Here is an 18487-nt window from a genome sequence, read left to right on the forward strand (position 1 = left end):
TCGTGTGGGCTAGTGGTTACAGCACAACACTGCTGGGCTCCAGGGGCCTTGCACAAGCCCCATCCCTGCAGCCGCTGCCGTGGGGTGGGGTGGGGACATCCAGGGGGCTGGCTGCATGCATGTCCCCCTCTGGGCAGCCATCTCTCCACTGCAGGCAGCTGGGGGGAGGAGCCCCCAGGAGCCAGCTGGGCGCTCGTGCTGGTGGGGTGGTTGGCACAGTGCCGGGAGCCCTGGGGTCACCCCCCCATGCTCACCCCCCACACCAGGGTCAGAGAATGCAGCGTTTATTGCTGAGGGACAGGTACAACACCAGGCGACCAAGAACCTGCAGGCGACACGCAGCCCCCAGCGCCACCAAAATCTGCGTTCTGTAGCAGGCCTGACCCGGCAGCAGGGAGAGCGGAGTCCTCAGGGCCAGGCTGCTGCTTAGGAGCACCTCACCAGCGGGGACCTGGGCTGACCCACACACACATGGCTGGCAGGGTGCCCTGCATGGATGGGGCAGGCTGGGCTGGGGGGGCTTTCTGCCCCCTTCTGCTTTGAGGGTTCCCAGCTCAATGCCTGTCCATCCATGGCTGGGGGGAGTCCCTGAGCTCACTGTGTGCTGCACCCCACGGCAGCAGGCCTGAGCGATGCCCCCCAAGAGCCCAGCCTTGCCCTGGCACCCAACCATGCAGTGTGCGCTGGGAGGGGCTGGCTGCCAGGGCCCTCGCCCAGCCTGGGTTCCCAGCCCATGCACTGCCCATTGCCTGGTGCGAGTCCCCCCTGCACACATGCCCAGGCAGTGGGCCGAGGCTGCTGGCTGGAAACTTTCCCACTAATGGGGCCGAATGGGAAGATGGGAGCTCACCACAAGCAGGCCTCTGGGCTATGGAGCAGCTCCCCAGGCCAATCAATGTCAGGGGCCCGGGCCCTGGGGGAGGAGGGCCAGGCTGAAACGGGCAGGGCAGGGGGCTGAGGGGATGGGGACCCGGCCGGGGAGGGCCAGGCAGCAGGCAGGGGGCCCAGCAAGCCCCCACAGTGCAAAGGATGAGGGTTTGCCCATAAATACGTTGCCTCAGAAGGCTTGGCTCTCTGACCCACGTAACCACCCGCTGCCAGCCCTGGACCTGGCTGGGGACGGGGGCAGAGACAACAGCAGCTCAGGGTGGGTAGCCAGGGACCTTCCAAACAAATACCTCCCCCTCTCCTCTGCCCCCACGGGGCTTCCCCACACGTCAGCCACAGGGCGGGCAGCGGAATCAGTTACAACCAGGGAGGGAGAGGGGGGTCGGCATCTGTCGCCAGCAGAGGCCCCAGGGAGCAGCCCCTAGAGCCGGGCAATCCACCACCACCACCAGCTGGGCTCCTCTGCAGACTGCCCACGGCACCAGGGGCTGAGGCTTGCCCGCAGGGGGCCTGCCCGCAGCTCCGGGGCGAGGGTAAAACCCGTCTCCCAGCTCCTCCCCTGGGGTTTGGATTTAGTCCTGTCAATAAGGCTAGGTCCGCTGGGGGCTGCGACAGGGGGGCCACTAGGCTGTGCCGTTGGTGAATTTGCAGAGTTTGTTCTCCAGGTCAGAGATGCGTTTCTCCTGCGCTTGGACGGTCTGTCGCAGGGATCGGATCTCCTCCAGCAGATCCTCCAGGCTGGGCCGCTGCAAGGGGGCGAGCAGGGGCAAGAGTCAGAGGTGGGGCCGCCTCTCGGGGCTTGGGAGAGGGCCCTGGTCCTTCTCTCCCACCCCCAGCCAGTTACCCCGTCTCATCCTAATCTGAGCTGTGCACATGGGCAGCACAGCCCTTCTGCAGGGCTCCAGAGCCACCCAAGCCCCAAGAAGAGCTGCCAGGCCCATGGCAGGGCCCCCATGGCTCCCCACCTCTGGCAGGAGGGTCCCAGAGAGGGGCTGTCAGCAAGCTAAAGAAAACCCCCTGCCCTCCAGCTAAACGAGACGAGAGTCAGTGGCCCGGCAGCGCAGGAACCTGAGCCCCAGCCTTAAGCAGTGACTCCCCCAGGCAGCAGCGAGAGTAGACTGTTATCCACCTGGGCGGTTCAGATACTAGAGGGAAGCCAAGGCCCCAGGTGTCCTACGGTGCCTGGCTCAGCAGCCCCGTGGTCCCCTCCCACCCCTGCCAAGAGGGATTAGAAAGAACCGTCCCCTGGGGGACCTGCCCCTCAGTCCCGGGTGAGCCTGGTGGGGTGCTTGGCAGGCCTTAAGGGGGGGCGCCCGCTCAGGCACTCACCGAGAAATTGGCATCGCAGGTGGAGTGGCTGCGGCGCGGCCCCATGGGAGGTTTGTTGTCCAGGATGTTCTTCCTGGTAACCTTGAGCTCACGGTTCTTGAGAGGCACGTAGCCATCCCGCAGCGAGACAAGGACGGGCTCCGCGTCCTTCCCCGCCAGCCACTCGGCCGCCTCAAGCGCTGGCTCAGGGCCGGGCGTGTCGGGGTACAGGTCGTCCTGGAACAGGTCTGACTGCGGGGAGCAGAGGGGCCGGTGAGAGGCCACGGCACAGAGCGCCAGGCCTTGGGCTGCCTCCCTGTGCCCCATCGACCCAGTCCCATAGCCTAGCGCCTCATCGATCCCACCCTCCCCGTGCCCCATTGAACACGCCCCATAGCCTAGTGCCTCATCGATCCGATCCCTCCCTGCGTCCCATCGAACACGCCCCATAGCCTAGCACCTCGTCTACCCCGCCCCTCCCCGCGCCCCATCGACCCCGCCCCATAGCCTAGCGCCACATCAACCCTGCCCTTCCCTGCCCCCCATGGACCCCGCCCCATAGCCTAGCGCCACATCGATCCCACCCCTCCCCGCGCCCCATCGAACCCGCCCCATAGCCTAGCGCCACATCAACCCTGCCCTTCCCTGCCCCCCATCGACCCCGCTCCATAGCCTAGCGCCATATTGATCCCGCCCCACAGCCTAGCACCTCGTCTACCCCGCTCCTTCCCCATCGACCCCACCCCTCCCCGTGCCCCGTCTACCCCGCCCCATAGCCTAGCGCCACATCAACCCCGCCCTTCCCTGCCCCCCATCGACCCCGCCCCATAGCCTAGCGCCACATTGATCCCCCCTCCCCACGCCCCATCAAACCCGCCCCACAGCCTAGCACCTCGTCTACCCCGCTCCTTCCCCATCGACCCCACCCCTTCCCGTGCCCCGTCTACCCTGCCCCATAGCCTAGCGCCACATCAACCCCGCCCTTCCCTGCCCCCCATCGACCTCGCCCCATAGCCTAGCACCACATCGACCCCCCGTGCCCCATCGAACCCGCCCCACAGCCTAGCACCCCGTCTACCCTACTCCTTCCCCATCGACCCCACCCCTCCCCATGTTCCATCTACCCCGCCCCATAGCCTAGCGCCACATCAACCCGGCCCTTCCCTGTGCCCCATCGACCCCACCCCATAGCCTAGCGCCACATCGACCCCCCCTCCCTGCGCCCCACCAAACCCGCCCCACAGCCTAGCACCCCCTACCCTGCTCCTTCCTCATCGACTCCACCTCATAGCCTAGTGCCACATCGACCCCGCCCCTCCCCGCGCCCCATCTATCCCGCCCCACAGCCTAGCACCCCCTACCCTGCTCCTTCCCCATCGACACCACCCCATAGTCTAGCGCCCCATCGACCCTGCCCCTCCCTGCACCCCATCTACCCACCTCACAGCCTAGCGCCTGTCTACCCCGCCCCTCCCCGCGCCCCATATACCCTGCCCCACAGCCTAGCACCCCGTCTACCCCGCGCCTCATTGACCCCGCCCCACAGCCTAGCGCCCCGTCTACCCCACCACTCCCCGTGCCCCACAGCCTAGTGCCACATCTACCCCACCACACAGCCTACGCCCATCTATCCTCCCCTTCCCCCAGTCCAGGGCTCCAGGAGCCCCATGTCCTAAGAGTCCCGGCCACCAGGGCTGTGAGGAAGTGGGAATGTTTGGCTGTGTTCTGTGAATGCTGAGTGGGAAGGTTGCAGGGGTTTGTGCTGGGACGGTCGGTCTTGGGGAAGGGAGGACACCTGAGCACGTAACATTAGAACCCAGGACGGGGGTTGGAGGTCAGGTGACACCTCTGCCCGGGACACTGGACAAAGGCTGGGGGAGAAGCCGGGGGGAGGCTGAGTGAGAGGCTGGAGGGAGTTTCAGTTTGGAGCTGGCTGGGAAATGGAGAGGGGTCCCTCGATGGGGCTTGGCCTTCCCAACGGGGCTGTGGCCTCCCTGGGGCCCCCAGATGGACCTAACCAAAGGGATCCTGTTGTCTGTACCAGCAAGACCTGTCTTGGACTGTGTTCCTGTCGTCTAAATGAACCTCTGTGTTACTGGCTGGCTGAGAGTCATGGTGAATGGCAGGAAGCCAGGGGTGCAGGGCCTTGACTCCCCCACACTCCGTCACAAGGGCGCAGCCCCCATGGAAGCAGGAGCTAGGGGTTCCCCCAGACTCACCTTCCGCGGCACTGTCATGACGATGGGCTCACACTTCCGCTCATGCAGCTTGAAGAACCTGGATAAATGGGGCATGTGGTTACGGGCCTGGCCTGGAGCCCCCTGACCTTCCCACAGCCCAGCCCCCACTCCCTTGCAATGGCCCGTCCTCCCCTCCAGAGCCCCCCGAGGCCCAGCCCCTTCCCCCATGGCAGGGAGCAGTGACTGGCCCTCCCCCCACTCCTCCAAGTCTGTGCCAGGGCCCAGTCCCCATCCTACTAGCAGGGCCCCTGGGGGTTATGGGCAGGGCATGGAGACACCCCCAGGGCTTAGAACTGACAGGGGCTGAGGTCCCGAATGACCTACCATGGGCAGGATCCAAGGACTTGTGGGGCAGTAGCTCCAGGGGTGTCTTGGCCCCTGGAAGCTCCACATGCCATAAGGGTTAGCGTGAGCCGTGCCCCCCCGGTCCCCCTTACCTGGCGATCTCGCACTTGCTGACATCCAGGCCCCGCTTTGGCATGAAGCCCATGCCACGCTGCGGCTCCTTGCTGCTGTACGTGCTCAGATAGTGCACGTAGGGCGCCTCGGCTGTGATCTCGAAGTAGCGGATGCTGCTGTCGCCCTGTGGGTGGGCACAGGCAGGGGCATCAGCGCTCGGCCACAGCATCCTGCAGGGCCCCGCTGCTCCCCATAGCCCATGGGGAGGAAAAGGGACATGAGGGCACCAGGGAAGGGTAATACCCTGCATGCTGGCAGGGCACTGGGTGCGGATCTGCCCAGGGTACCCGCCCCCAACCACCTGGCCACTCAGGGCACCGGGATCCCGTCTCCAACCCCCGGCCACTCAGGGCACCGGGATCCAGCCTCCAACCCCCGGCAACTCAGGGCACCGGGATCCTGTCTCCAACCCCTGGCCACTCAGGGCACCCGGATCCAGCCTCCAACCCCTGGCCACTCAGGGCACCCGGATCCCATCCCCAACACCTCGGCCACTACGGGGCACCCAGATCCCATCCCCAACCCCCAGCCATTCAGAGCACCAGGATCCCATCCCCAACCCTCGGCCAGTCAGGGCACCAGGATCCAGCCTCCAACCCCCAGCCACTCAGGGCACCGGGATCCCATCCCCAACACCCCGGCCACTCAGGGCACCGGGATCCCGTCTCCAACCCCCGGCTACTCAGGGCACCGGGATCCTGTCCCCAACCCCCGGCCACTCAGGGCACCGGGATCCCGTCCCCAACCTCCTGGCCACTATGGGGCACCCGGATCCCATCCCCAACCCCCAGCCACTCAGGGCACCAGGATCCCGCCCCCAACCCCCAGCCACTCAGGGCACCAGGATCCCGCCCCCAACCCACCGGCCACTACGGGACACCCGGATCCCATCCCCAACCCCTAGCCACTCAGGACACCAGGCTGTGTCAGGGCCCAGGGCGCCCTCTGGGCCAGCCTGGTGCACCGTTACCTTGCCGCACAGGTAGACGATGCTGGAGTCAGGGTCGTAGAAGGGGAGCAGCACCCCATTGCTGGTGTCCATCTCCTGCAGCGCGATCGGCTCCTCAAAGTTCTCCTGCGGGGAAGGAGGGAGCGCGGGTGAGGGGCGGCGGGGCGGCCCGTGCTGGTTAGCCACACACACACACACACACGTTAGTGACCCAGGCCTGGGGCAGACCCATCCCCTTCGGGTCCCTGGCACCAAGCAGGGGACAGCTCTGCCTCTTGGGGGCTGGCCCAGTTCTCCCTTCATCTCCCCCCAGCCATGTACGAGAGTAGCCAGTGGGGCCAGCCAGCCATGGGGCCAGACCGCTCTGCCCTCCCTGGCCTGCCTCTGCTATTCACCCTCCTGCCCCTTGGCCAGGCTCACCCCTGCCCCAGAGAGCTGTGTCCCAGTGCCCCCCCCCCACAGCAGCAGGGGCAGCCTCGGGAGTGGGGGCTGCCTGTGAGCATCCCTAGTGCCCCACAGGACAGGCTCTGCCCTCCCTCCCCTGCCCCAAGGAGCACCTGTGTCCCCAACTCCCGGCCTGACCAAGCCATCTCTGCTCCTCCTCCCCAGCCCCCGGCAGGCAGGATGAGCTCCCCCATCCCAGGAGCATCTGCCCCCCAGCCCACACCTGGACAGTCTTGCTCTCACACTCCCAGCATGCACTGCAGTTCTAGTCCCCTCCACTCTCCTGCCTCCCCATCCCATGCAAATTCACATCACTCCAAGCCCTGGGAACTTGGCATCATCCCGATGGGATTGCTCTGCCCCCGCTGTGCCCATGACTCGGGAGAATAGTGCCCTGCTCCAAACGGATGCAATTGACAGGCATCCCCCTCCCCCCCGGCACTCAGAGCAGCCCCATTGCTGCTTCCCAAGGCCCCCGGCTTTGTGTTCCCCACTCCACAGCTCTGACCCCTGGCCCTTCAAAGGAGCCGGGCCTGCCCTGGCTCGAGAACTGCCAGCTGCTGAAACCAATCTGCCGGGAGGGCTCAGTGTGGGGTTGGGACTGGGGGAGCCAGCCCCTCCCCCAGGAACCCCGCTGTGCCATCCAGAATGCCGCTGATGAGGGGATGCAGGGACCTTACTCGTGGCAGGCTGTGAGCTGTGCCCACGCTGCATCCCAGGTGTGGCCCTCACAGGGTTAATGACTAGCCCCCTCCGTCCCGCAGAGAATAAGCCTCCTGCCCCCTCCTACCCCGCCCGCAGAGGCCAGCTGCCATGGCTCTGGCAGCTGCTTGTGGGGTGCGGGGTGATGATGCCCAAGTCCCAGACGAGCACCCCATGCAGTGGTGTTACCGGGTCCCACAAGCCCAGCTCCCGCTGGCTCATGCGGGTAAAGCCCGTGGTAAAGATGTGTCCTTCCCGCGTGAAGACGGCCCGCATGGGCCTCATTCCTTCATGGGGGGCAAACCTCTCCTGGGGAAGACAGGCAGCGTGTTACCGGGGGGGGGGGTGGAGCTCCGCCGCCCTGCCCCTACCCCTGCTGCCAAGGCCCAGCGCACGGGGGTGAGAGAGAGCCGGGTGCAGCACATGGGGAGCCCATGTCCAGCGAGACCAGAGGCAGTGTCCGGTGTCCTTACCCCAGCCACTAGGCTGCGCTGCGCAGAGCTGGGAAGGGAGTCGGCCCAGGCCACAGAAATAGAACCCAGGAGTCCGGAGTCCACCCCCTCTCATTCTAGCCCTCCCCAGAGCGCAGCATCTGGGGCGGTCCCTGCAGGGCCTGGCACGTTTGAAATGGGGCGAAGGCCCGGAGGGGGCTGCATTGCCCACCAGAGGAGCTTGGAACATTTCCTGTTCACACCAGCCAAGGCGCCTCTGTCACGCTGAGCAATGGGTCCCAGGCTCCACGCTGACTGTCTCCACTAGGCACAGACACTTGCTGGCAGAGCACCGGCTCACCACCCTGCCGGGCAGGCTAGACGAGAGCCGCGGGCAAGGCCTGCGGCGCGCAGCGATCGCCTTCTCCTACCAGGTCCCAGAGCGCTAGCTGCCGCTCACTCATTCTGCTGAAGCCCGTGGTGAAGATCTTGCCATCGGCCATGAAGATGGCTCTGATGGGGCGGGCGCCTTCATGCGGCTTGACTTTCTCCTGGCGCCGGCGGTTAGAGGGTTAAAACCAAAACACAGACCACCAAGCTGTTAGTCCGAGGTGAGCCCCGCATGCAGGTAGCATGGCATGGCCCTCCCCCCGCCCTGCAGCCCAAAAGCAGCAGACACTCAGCAAACCCCAGCCCTGAGTTGGGCGGTGGGTCCTGCCAGGGTGGCAGGGCTGGATGGGCTCTAATCCCCCCAGAGGGCACAGAGCAGGCAGTCGCAGAGTGAGCTTCGCCACCTGGTCCTGCCCTCTATGACCAGAGGTGTCTCCATGCTCTGCCTCTGCCAGCTGTGGGCATCCATCCTGCCCCCTACCAGTCAGCAGCCAGGAGCTGGTGCCCTGCTTGTGAGCCCCGAGGGCAGCCACTCCATGGGCTCAGGGCTGGTGCTCCGGCTTTGCATGGCCCGGGTGTGATCCTGGTGACGTGCACGGTTACAGGCGGGAACAGCTGGGCATTAGCGGTCAGCGTCGAGGGAGGGAGGGAGCTATGGGACATGGGCTAACCGCACAACACAGCCGTGCTCCCCTGGGGTGATGGGGGAAGCTCGGAGACAGCCCGGCACCTTGGGTTGGAGACACTATGACAGCAGCCTGGCTCCAGCTCCCAGGGGCGGCAGGGAGGGGAGAGGCATAGCTTGCTTAGATCACGGGCTGGTGCATGCGCTCCATGGGCACGGGAGTGCTCCCGGCTGCAGCGTGCGAGGGCCTGGCCGGCGCTGGAGGCGCTAAGGACTCACCGCCACCACCTGCTGCTTGCGGGGGTCAATGACGCGCACGTGCTTGTCTTTGCAGGTGGTGACGAGCAGGCTGCCGGTGCGGTTCCAGCACACGTTGTAGATGAGGTCGCCGTGCATGTCGTCCAGGGTCAGCAGCATCTCGCCCGTGCCCACGTTCCACAGGATCAGCAGGTTGTCTCCGCCTGGGGACGGGCGGGACGGGATGGGCATCACTTAGGGGCTGCGCCCAGCCCGAGGGTGCAGCCCGGGGACCCTGGGCGCCCGGCCTGGGGGCCTTACCTGCGCTGAGCAGCACGTTGCGAGCCGTGGGGTGCCACGTGATGATGCCCACTCTCTTGGAGTGCCCCTCCAGGGTGACGATGGGCTCTGTGATGTTCCGCATGGGCACGTAGTCGGGGATCTGCCAGACCTGGGGAGCAGGGAAAGCGAGCGGCGGTGAGGCTGCCCTCTCCGGGGGCCACAGCCAGATGCTAGTTGGGGGGCTCATCCAGGCGCCTGCGGGGGCCAACGGCTCTGTGACATTTATGGGCTCAGGAGCTATGAGCGGCTAAGAGCCCCAGAGCCAATTTACTTCTCCCTTAATCCTCTGGCACATCCCCCTGCCCCGGGCAGCCGTGGAGAGAGGGACGGTGGGACCCACACCTGAGCCCAGGCAGAGAGGGCACTCAGTGCCCCCTAAGACACAGCCTGGACCCCCACTCCCTGCCCCCCCTCGCCAGGGAGTGCCCCGAGAGCCCGGCGGGCAGCGCTCGCTGTGAAAGGGAACGGGAGCACATGGGGTAGGAACCCGGGAATGGGCCCCCCAGGGACACCCCTTCGCTAGCATTGCCCGAGGTGCTGGGCTGAGGGCTGGATCCCAGCCTGGCCTGGCTGAGGAGCCGACACTGTCAGCCCAGCCCCTGGGTCTCCTATTCCCAGCTGCTCCCACCCCTGGGGAGCAGCCGGCTGCACTGCGAGGGCTTCTGCCGCCCCCGCGGCCACCTGCCAGCAACAAGTGGGAGCCACAGCCCCCCACCCCGGGATCTTCCCCCTGCCCCAGCGCTGCCTTCCATGCGGCTATTCTTAGGTGCTGAGTCAGGCAGCGAGTGCTGCGTCACCCACACCGGTAGGCACCAGCACCGGCACGTGCCACCCGGCTAAAAATAGCCCCCACACTTCCAGTGACTTCAAAAGGAACAGCACTGCCAGAGCACTGCCCCCCAGACGCCTGGTCCCCGCTGCAGCCCCCAAGCTCCCTCTGTAGCCCCCCAGCCCCCACTGCAGCCCCCCAGCCCCCCTTGCTGCAGCCCCCCAGCCCCCTGGCCCCCGCTGCAGCCCCCCAGCCCCTACTGTAGCCCTCTAGCCTCCCCAGCTGCCTGGCCCCCACTGCAGCCCCCAGCCCCTCTTGCTGCAGCCCCCCAGTCTCTCTTGCTGCAGCTCCCCCAGACACCTGGCCCCTGCTGCAGATCCCCAGCTCCCCTTGCTGCAGCCCCCCCAGCCACCTGACCCCCACTGCAGACCCCCAGCCACCTGACCCCCGCTGCAGCCCCTCCAGCCACCTGACCCCCTCTGCAGCCCCCCCAGCCACCTGGCCTCTGCTGCAGACCCCCAGACCCCCCAGCCACCTGGCCCTCACTGCAGACCTCAGACCCCCTTGCTGCAGCCCCCCTCCAGCCACCTGTCCCCTGCTGCAGACTCCCAGCTCCCTGGCCCCTGCTGCAGACCCCAACTGCAGCACCTCACATGCACATTCCTGCAGCACCTCTCCAATGCATTCACCCCCCACAACACCCTCATCCCCCTAAACCAACCTTGTCACCCCCCCAGAGCATGCCAACCCCTTCCCCCCCACAGCACCCTCCCCTCCAGTACCATCCCCCCAGCCCATGCTCCCCATTCCTCCTGAGCCCCCCACTGTGAGAAGCCCTGAGCTCGGCCCCTAGCCCGGCCCCCATACCATGACTGTGGTGTCCTCGGAGGCGCTGGCGATGACGTTGTCATTGTGAGGGCACCAGTCGATGTCCAGCACAGGCGCCGTGTGCCCAGTCACCAGGGGATAGTTCTTATCCACGCGCCCCGTCTGGAACACACAGGCAGGGCAGTGAGCAGGGGCCAGCAGGCAGCACCCTGTGCCTCCCGCCCCTGCCCCACAGCCAGTGCCCCATTGCGCTCTGCTGTGCCCGCGAGGGGCACTGAGCTGCCCCGCCCCCAACTGCCAGCATGGGGGGGACATCCATGGGCAGCCAGCACTGGGCAGAGGGAGCTGACAGCAGCTGGGTGGAGCACAGCCTCCTCCCCAGCCAGGCTACCAGCTGCAGTGCGTTGGTCCCTCTCACCATGCCCTGGGCCTGGCTCCGGGACCCCTCGAGGGGCGGGGGGCTCCAGTGACTGAGCTGGGGGGTGTCAGCATAGATCACAGTGGGACAGGTGCTCACGTCTCCACACAACTAGCGTCCTCGGCACTAATCGTGCCCTCAGCAAAGGGGCCAGGGCCCGGCTGGGCACCGCACTCGAGTCTCCCTCTCCCCCAGGGCCAGGCAGAGCAGGAGGGCTCGCCTTCTGGTATCCCCTGGGCAGGCAGAGACCAGCAGTGCCCTGCACCCCTCTGGCTTCCCTCCCCCACTGCCCAGCTGGCTTTAGATGAGTGCTGTCAGCAGGAGTGTCTGACCCACACCCCAGGCCCTACCTCCCTGGGGAGCAGCTAGCGGGTGGCACGGGCACTGGGCAGGGACCACACTGGGTCCCCTTCTCAGTCATGTGCCAGCTTGCATGCAAAGACCGGGCAGAGCATGGGGAGATGGTGATGGGCGCATGAGGGCAGGCAAGATCTAGTCCCAGCGCCAGTCACCCCCTGGCAGGAGCAGGGGCAGGGCGGAGAGGGAACACAGGGCCCTGGAGAGGGCTTGCAGACAGCAGAGTGGTGCCCAGGTTTGTCACTCAGAGCCCAGCCATAGCTCCTTCTCAACCCGTAGATCTCAGAGCACTGCTTAAAGCAGCATCACCCCCACTGCACAGAGGGGAAACTGAGGTACAAGGCAGGGGATGAGAGTCAGTAGCAGAGCAGGGAATGGAACCCAGGAGTCTGGACTGACAGTCCCCAGCAGGCCATGCCTCCTCCCAAGTGAGCGGGGGCTTGGACTCAGGACTCCTGGGTTCTAAGCCCAGCTCTGGCACCAACTCGCCATGTGACCACGGGACAGTCCTGTCCCCTCGCTAGGCCTTAGGAGGGAGCCCCACACAAGCAGCCTCTGACCCACCTGTCCCTTCCAGTGAGCTGCCACACCAGGGCAGCGCTGTCCAGCTGGAAATGAGCTATGGAAACAGTGACCCCGTGGTTTCCTGCTGTCCCCTCGATTGTTCCCGGTATGAGTCACACGTTATTGTGAGCACAGCCTCCCCGCGCTGGACAACTGCTCCAATCCATCTCTGCCCGGAGCCTGCCTGGCCACAGGCAGCCCAGTGCGGGGTGCGGGGGAGGCAGCCAGGTCAAGGGCACAGCCCACAGGCGCTGCTAAATGGAATCTCCAATGCCCAGAAAGGCTGGTGAGCACAGGAGGGGGTGCAGTGGAGGGGTCCTGGGGGCAGGAGATAGGCAGGTGGGCGGGGCAGTCCTGGGGACCAGACAGACGGAGTGGATACCACAGAGGATAATGGGGGAGCCAAAGTGTAGCCTGGGGAGGTGAGGGGGCAGCAGGAGCAGGACAATGATCTTACCAGGGTAAAACATCCCAGAACTTCTGGGACAGATCCCTGCGCTCGGGGCCAGGGCAGGATCAGGCCCAGTTCTACAGCCCCACTGCTTAGCCCGATGCCCACTCCCAGCAGTACCCCATCCACCTGCCCCACTGACAGGCCCTGCTGCAGTCTGGCTGCCCCCGGCATTGCTCGAGGGCTAGCAGGAGCCCAAAATTCTGCCCCACCCTCTCTGCTCCTCCTCCTGTCTCCCAGCCAGGCTTCCGGCCTGCTCCCCTGGGCCCCCAGGAGGAAGGCAGCACAGGATGCACCTCCCCAGCCCTTTTGACTCATCGGCAGCTCCTGTCTGCTCACTCATGGTGCCTGGACAGGGGCTGGCTACAAGAGCCATGGAGCTGCCCAACCCTGGGCCCGGAGGCACCCCACTGCCCTGGGGCAAGTCACCCACACCTCTCTCTGCAGCTGCAAAACAAGCCAGTCCCCAGAGCCCTGATTAATGCCCTGAGCAGCCCCTGGCACTGTGTGCCAGCTGCCCAGCCCTCCTGCCGCTACCTGCTCCAGCACCCATTCGCACCCCCGGGGCCGCATGCCCGGCCGGGGCCAGTCACTCTCCAACCACCGAGTCTGTAGCCAGAGGTGCGGGGCCCAAGCCCACCAGTGGACATGAGGGGGTTCAGAGTGGCTGGCTGGGAAAGGGCACCGTGCTCTGCGGGCGCCCCACAGCATGGCAGCTCCTGCCCGCTGGCTCAAGAGCTGCCCCATGTGCTGAGGGAGGCGGGGGGTTCCCTCGCTAATACACCCCATTCATGGCAGCTGCTGCCTGAATGGAGCCGCCCTCGGCCAGCGTGGCCAGAGGAGTTGGGGTCCCGGCTGCTAACCCCTTCGCCTGCGAGCTCGTGCCAGAGGGGTGAGGGTAGAACCCACCCACGCCCTGTGTAGGGAAAACCCCACAGCCGGGCTCTGCTGCGGGCCCCTAACCAGCCCCAACCACAGCACATCAACCTGCCCAGTCCTGGGGCTGGCACAGGGGGTGGCGGCTTTTGGCAGCCTGAGGCTGCTGTGAGGAGCCAGCGGGCTGGGAGCTGGGCTTTGTGCTCCTGGCCATGGCCCCACAGCCCCAGGGTGCAGGCGTCACAAAGTGCTGCCTGTGCCCGCCCAGCTCCCCGCATGCCCGCACTCAGGAGAGGCCGGGGCAGGGGCGGCCCGTCCAGCGGGAGCCCGAGAACCGGGCAGCCCGCGATGGGAATTCAGACCAATGGCACCGCGCTAGGACTCTCCCAGCTCCAGGCCCAAGACTGCAACAAAGGCCTGGCTAGGCCGGGCAGCTGCTCCCGTGTGTTGGCCTGGGGGGAGGGGCTGGCAGATGCCCCCCAAACCTGGCACCGCCTCCAGCCAGGCCAGCTGGACTCACACGTGGCCGAGCCTGGCTGCCAACGCAGAGGGGGCCGTGGCCCAGCGCTGCTTCGGGGAACTCACCGCTCCCTTCTCCCTGCACTGTTGCTCCTGCTTGGATCTGCCAGCCAGGGGCCACCACGCAGGCTGGGGCTTTGCACAGAAACACGCCCCGCTTGGAGGCAGCCCCCTCCACGGCCTGCCCCCCCACGGGCCCTGGCGGCTGCTGTCCCCTCCCCCCAGCAGCCCGAAGCATTATACAGCACCCAGCCATCTCCACCAGTGCTCGACTGCGGGGAGCCCAGCACGCCAGCGGGTTAACCCAGCCCCGGGCTCCCGCCTCCACCCATGCCAGCCACTCACTCACCTTGGCCAAGGGTAGCACCATGAAGGCCCCTCCGCCGCCGGACTCCACAATGATGGCCACGAACTTGGGGTTGACGGCGCAGAAGGAGCTGTCCCAGGTCACCTTGGACACCCGGATGTCCTCGTACATCTGGTCGGCCTTCACCGGCTGCCCGAAGACGTGCCGGAACTTACTCTGGCGCACCACCCTGCGGCTCATGGCTGGCGGGAGACGGGGGGTCAGCAAGAGAGCAGGCCCCCAGTACCATCAACCCTGTCCCCTCCCTGCCTGGCCTCCCCAGCCATCCACCTGCCTCTAGTCCCTGGGACACAGCAGGCCCCTGCGAGCTCCAACCCAACAGAGCTGTGGGGGAGCCCAGGGCCAGACTAGCTGGTTTGGGGTCCATGAAGGAGCGCTCTCTGAATGTGGATTCCAGCCTCTCTCAGAGGATCTGGCTGGAGACAAGGTGAAGGGGCTGCTTGGCGTCTGTGCCCCATGGCAGGACCCACGCCGCAGAGCAGGGCAGGGCAGGGCTGAGGAGTTCCCAGATTGCCAACTCCCCCATCCCAGCTGCAGCAGGAGCTCTGCGAGCGCCCTCAGCCGCAGCACCGTGCCCCCATTAGAACAGCAGCAGACACAACGCCTGGACCTGAGAGAGATGCTAGGGAGCCAGGCAGAAGGGAGCAAGGTGGGAGCGTCCCCCCTGGGGCTAGCAGAGCTCTGCTTCCCCCGACCCTGCCTCTCTCCTGGGACAGAGCGGAGGGACGGAGCCCAGCTCAGAGAGCAGCTGCAGCCCCATGGGGCTAGGAGGCTCTGGATCCCTACTGCCCTGGGTCAGCCCACCTATGGTCCCTCGGCCACTGCTCTGGCCAAACCCCAGCCCTGGTCAGGCAATGCCATTCAGACTCCCTACTACCAGGCCCCCGCAGCCTGTTAGTTCAGAGATTTCGCCTCACTTCCTGCCCCAAACTGCTGGCAGCATTGCTGTGCAGAGGTTAAACAAACCACATCGGCCTTCAGAGGTGGCTGCATGTGTGTGGTGAGTAGATGGTTTCCCACCCCAAGAGTTCTGGGTCCAGAGAGCCCAGGTTCATGGAGGGGGAACAAGGGGGGGCTCCCTTGCCTGGGTAAGTGGAGCCGCGGAGCATCACCGCCATCATGGCGACTGTGACAATGCTGCCCCCCCAGCCATTCCATGGGGGCCCCCAATGCTGTCCCCTGGCGGGAAGCGTCAGCAGCACCATGGTGTTGGAAGGCCCCGGTGGCTCCCGGCTGCAGCACATCTCCTCAACAACACCAGCTGCTGCAAGCAGATGGTCCTGCACCCTGCGCTGGCCTCAGCGGCACCGCCCCCACGGGTGCTCTGGGACGGGAGCACCCAAGGAAACAAAATAGTGGGTGCTCAGCACCCACCACCGGACTTGGGGGAGAGCAGAGAGCGGGCAGGGGCCTTGGGGAGGGGAAGGAGTGAGGGTGGGGACCGACGGGGGAGGGCAGAGGTGGAGTGAGGTGGGGCCTTGGGGGAAGCGGTGGAGTGGGGGCAGGGCCCCAGGCCAGAGCAGTGGTGGAGCACCCATGGGGAAAAGTAGAAGTGGGTGCCTATGGCTGGCCTCCCACAGCACAGAGTCAAGGGCAGAGTCAAGGGCCTGATCTTTGAGACGCTCAGCGGCCAGTGCTCAGCATCTCTAGAGGGGCCTTTGGCTCCGGGCTGGGGACCGAGGTCTGTAACTCCACCCCTCGGGCCCGTGGAACTTTGCACCACGAGGGAAGAGCCCAGCTGGGCAGCAAACAGAGCATCCCATGGGCCAGTCCCAGTCTGCAGAACAAACCCCCAGGGACTCAGGGCCACCCCAGACTCCCCAGGGGCCCTGCTCCCACCCGTCTCTGACCCAAACCTGGAGCAGCGTGGCCGGACGGGGAGGGGAGGAACAGGCTGCGTCGCTGCTCACACGGCTCTCCCCGAAGGAAGCACGTGCTGTCACTGGATGGCACTCTGACACCGCGTCCAGAGAGCAGGGCAGGGGGCAGCTGAGACATGCAGTGGCCTGGGGCTACAGGGGCCATTGGCCCCCCTAGTGGGGGGCTGGGGAAGTGGCCACTGGCCTGTAAGCTGTCTGGCTGTTAGTACAGCGCCTGGCACAGGCAGGCTCTGGGTGTGACAGCCACATAACCAGATACAACAGGCACGGCCGGGGTGGAAGACGGTACAAAGTGGGGGGAGGGCAGCCTAAGGGGAGGTCTCTCTGCATTAGTCTGAAAGCACAGAGCCGGTCTTGGTGTGCACACACTCACCCGCCTGGCCCTCCTCGCAGCCTGCCACGGCTTTGCCGCATCCCACCCCTGAGGGAAGGAGGGAACCTGGATTCCCGGGAAGCCATCTGCTGCCAGGCTGTTGCTGGGCTCCGTGGGAAGCTGGCATGGCCAGGCCAGCATGGCCCCACACGGGACGGTTTCCAGCCACCTGCCCCTCTGAACGCTGGAACCCCTGGGGGGCTGGCGTTCTCCACCAAGGCTAATCGGTGTGACAGGCCAACCCCTGGGCTAGGGGCAGCCATGAAATCGGACATTGCTGTTAGCCTGCCCTGTCATGGCGCGCTGGGGCCCTGCCTGGCCCCCTTCCCATCCCCTCCATGCCGTACCCAGAGGAATGAACCGCCCAGAGCCGCTGAGCCACGTTAGACCAGATAACGACACTCAGCCTTCCCAAGCGCCCACCAGCCTAGGCGCTCCAAGTGCCAGCGCGCTGCCCCACATCACCCCACTTCACAGGTGGGGAAACTGAGGCAAGTGGAGGGCCGTGCCTTGCCCAAGGTCACCCAGCAGGCCAGGAACTGAAGCCAGGTCCCCCGTGGCTTGCTACGGTTCATCCCTTCTGCTGTCAGCAGTGTGGCCGGAGGCCAGCGCCCAGCCGGGCCAGGGGGAATCAAGCCCATCGTTACCCCGGGCTCGGCCTTCCCCCCGACCGAGGCTGCATCCCGCAGCCGGCGCCACTCGGGGGTGCCAGGGCAGCGGGCGGGATTCCGGGCTCCCCCAGGCCCGCACAGACCCCGCTGGGGGGCCAGGACCAGCCCCCCCGGCCCCGCCTGCGGGTTATGAGGTCCCGCGCTCCCAGTTGCACCCCGATGGCAAAGCGCCGCCTGCCCCGGGAAAGGGCCCTGGGCTCCCCGCCCGACACAGCGCGGACGCGGCAGCAGCGAGAGAAGGGGACGCGGCGGCGGGACGAGCCGGGGTCACTTTCCTAATATAGGCACGTCCCTGCCAGCCCGGGCCGGGGTGCGGCCGCCCGCAGGGGACCCTGCGAGCCGGGCCGGGCCGGGCCGAGCCGAGCCGAGCCGAGCCAAGCCAAGCCGGGACCCCCCATCCCCCGCCCCGCAGCATCTCCCGGCCCCCGGGGCCCCTCACCTGCTCCGGGGCGGCTCGCTCGGGCTCTCGGGCTGCCGGGCTCCGCGGCGGAAATGGACGAAGCGGTTCGTGCGGCTCCAGCCGGCCCAGCCCGCGGCAGCTGCTGCCAGCCACGTGCGGCCGGGCCCGGGGAGCGACAGCTGCGGGCGGTGGGGGCAGAGTCCCCGGGGGCGGGAGGCGGGCACCAGCTGCTGCCCCGCCCCAGGGAAAGGGCTGCCCCCCCGAGCTCCCCCCAGCTCCAGGGAAAGGGTGATCCCCCCCCCCAGCCCCAGGGGAAGGGCTGCTGCCCCCGCGAGCTCCTCCCTAGCCCCAGGGAAAAGGCTGCCCCCCCCTCAAGCTCCCACCAGCTCCAGGGGAAGGGTGATCCCCTCCCCCCAGCTCCTCCCTAGCCCCAGGGAAAGGGCTGCTCCCCCCAGCTCGCCCAGCCCCAGGGAAAAGGCCGACACCCCCCCCACGCCACCCTCTCCAGCCCCAGGGAAAAGGCCGACACCCCCCCCACGCCACCCTCTCCAGCCCCAGGGAAAGGGCTGACACACCGCCCTCTCTTGCTGCCTTCCGCCACCGAGCCACCCCTGCTCTCCCCCTCCAGCCCTAGGAAAAGAGCTGGCCTCCCTGAGCTGCACCCCAGCCCCAGGGAAAGGGCTGCCCCCCCAGTGACCTCTCCCTGCACCCCTAGGCAGCGCCGCAGCAGGCCTCACCCCTTCTGGCAGGCAGGCCTGGCAGCGCCCAGCAGCTAGGTGTGGGGGGAGACAGGCTCCTGTTGGAAGGGGGGCTCAGGAGGACAGGGGGAGGGGGTAGCCCTGTATGGCTGGGGCCGCTCGGAGGGTTTCGGTGTCACCAAAACAATCCATTGGACAAACCTAAGAGCAAACTGCTGGTCCCTCCCACCCCTGCTAGTCAGAGCGGGGCCACCCCTGGGGGGCGGTGAAATCATACAGTTGATGGGCTGCCATGGTGGCT

General features: G+C 66.6%; 1 protein-coding gene across 3 annotated transcripts; it reads right to left on the reverse strand.

The window, feature by feature from the left end:
- Positions 1-268: 268 nt before the first annotated feature.
- CORO6 (coronin 6) lies at positions 269-17632 on the reverse strand. 3 transcript variants are annotated; one of them, XM_030536874.1, is made up of 11 exons: positions 17528-17632; positions 14147-14346; positions 10652-10774; positions 8995-9124; positions 8716-8897; positions 7180-7299; positions 5866-5970; positions 4874-5019; positions 4416-4473; positions 2218-2448; positions 269-1634 (listed from the first exon to the last, which is right to left on the reverse strand). In XM_030536874.1, the coding sequence occupies exons 2-11, from the start codon at positions 14342-14344 to the stop codon at positions 1512-1514; spliced, it is 1416 nt and encodes a 471-aa protein (XP_030392734.1). In that variant the 5' UTR covers positions 14345-14346; positions 17528-17632; the 3' UTR covers positions 269-1511. The 3 variants fall into 3 exon arrangements, with proteins under 3 accessions (XP_030392734.1, XP_030392735.1, XP_030392737.1); XM_030536875.1 differs by lacking the exon at positions 7180-7299 and adding an exon at positions 7853-7972; XM_030536877.1 differs by lacking the exon at positions 7180-7299.
- Positions 17633-18487: the final 855 nt, after the last annotated feature.

The sequence above is a fragment of the Gopherus evgoodei genome, chromosome 17, assembly GCF_007399415.2.
Source record: "Gopherus evgoodei ecotype Sinaloan lineage chromosome 17, rGopEvg1_v1.p, whole genome shotgun sequence".
NCBI classification, from domain to species: domain Eukaryota; kingdom Metazoa; phylum Chordata; order Testudines; family Testudinidae; genus Gopherus; species Gopherus evgoodei.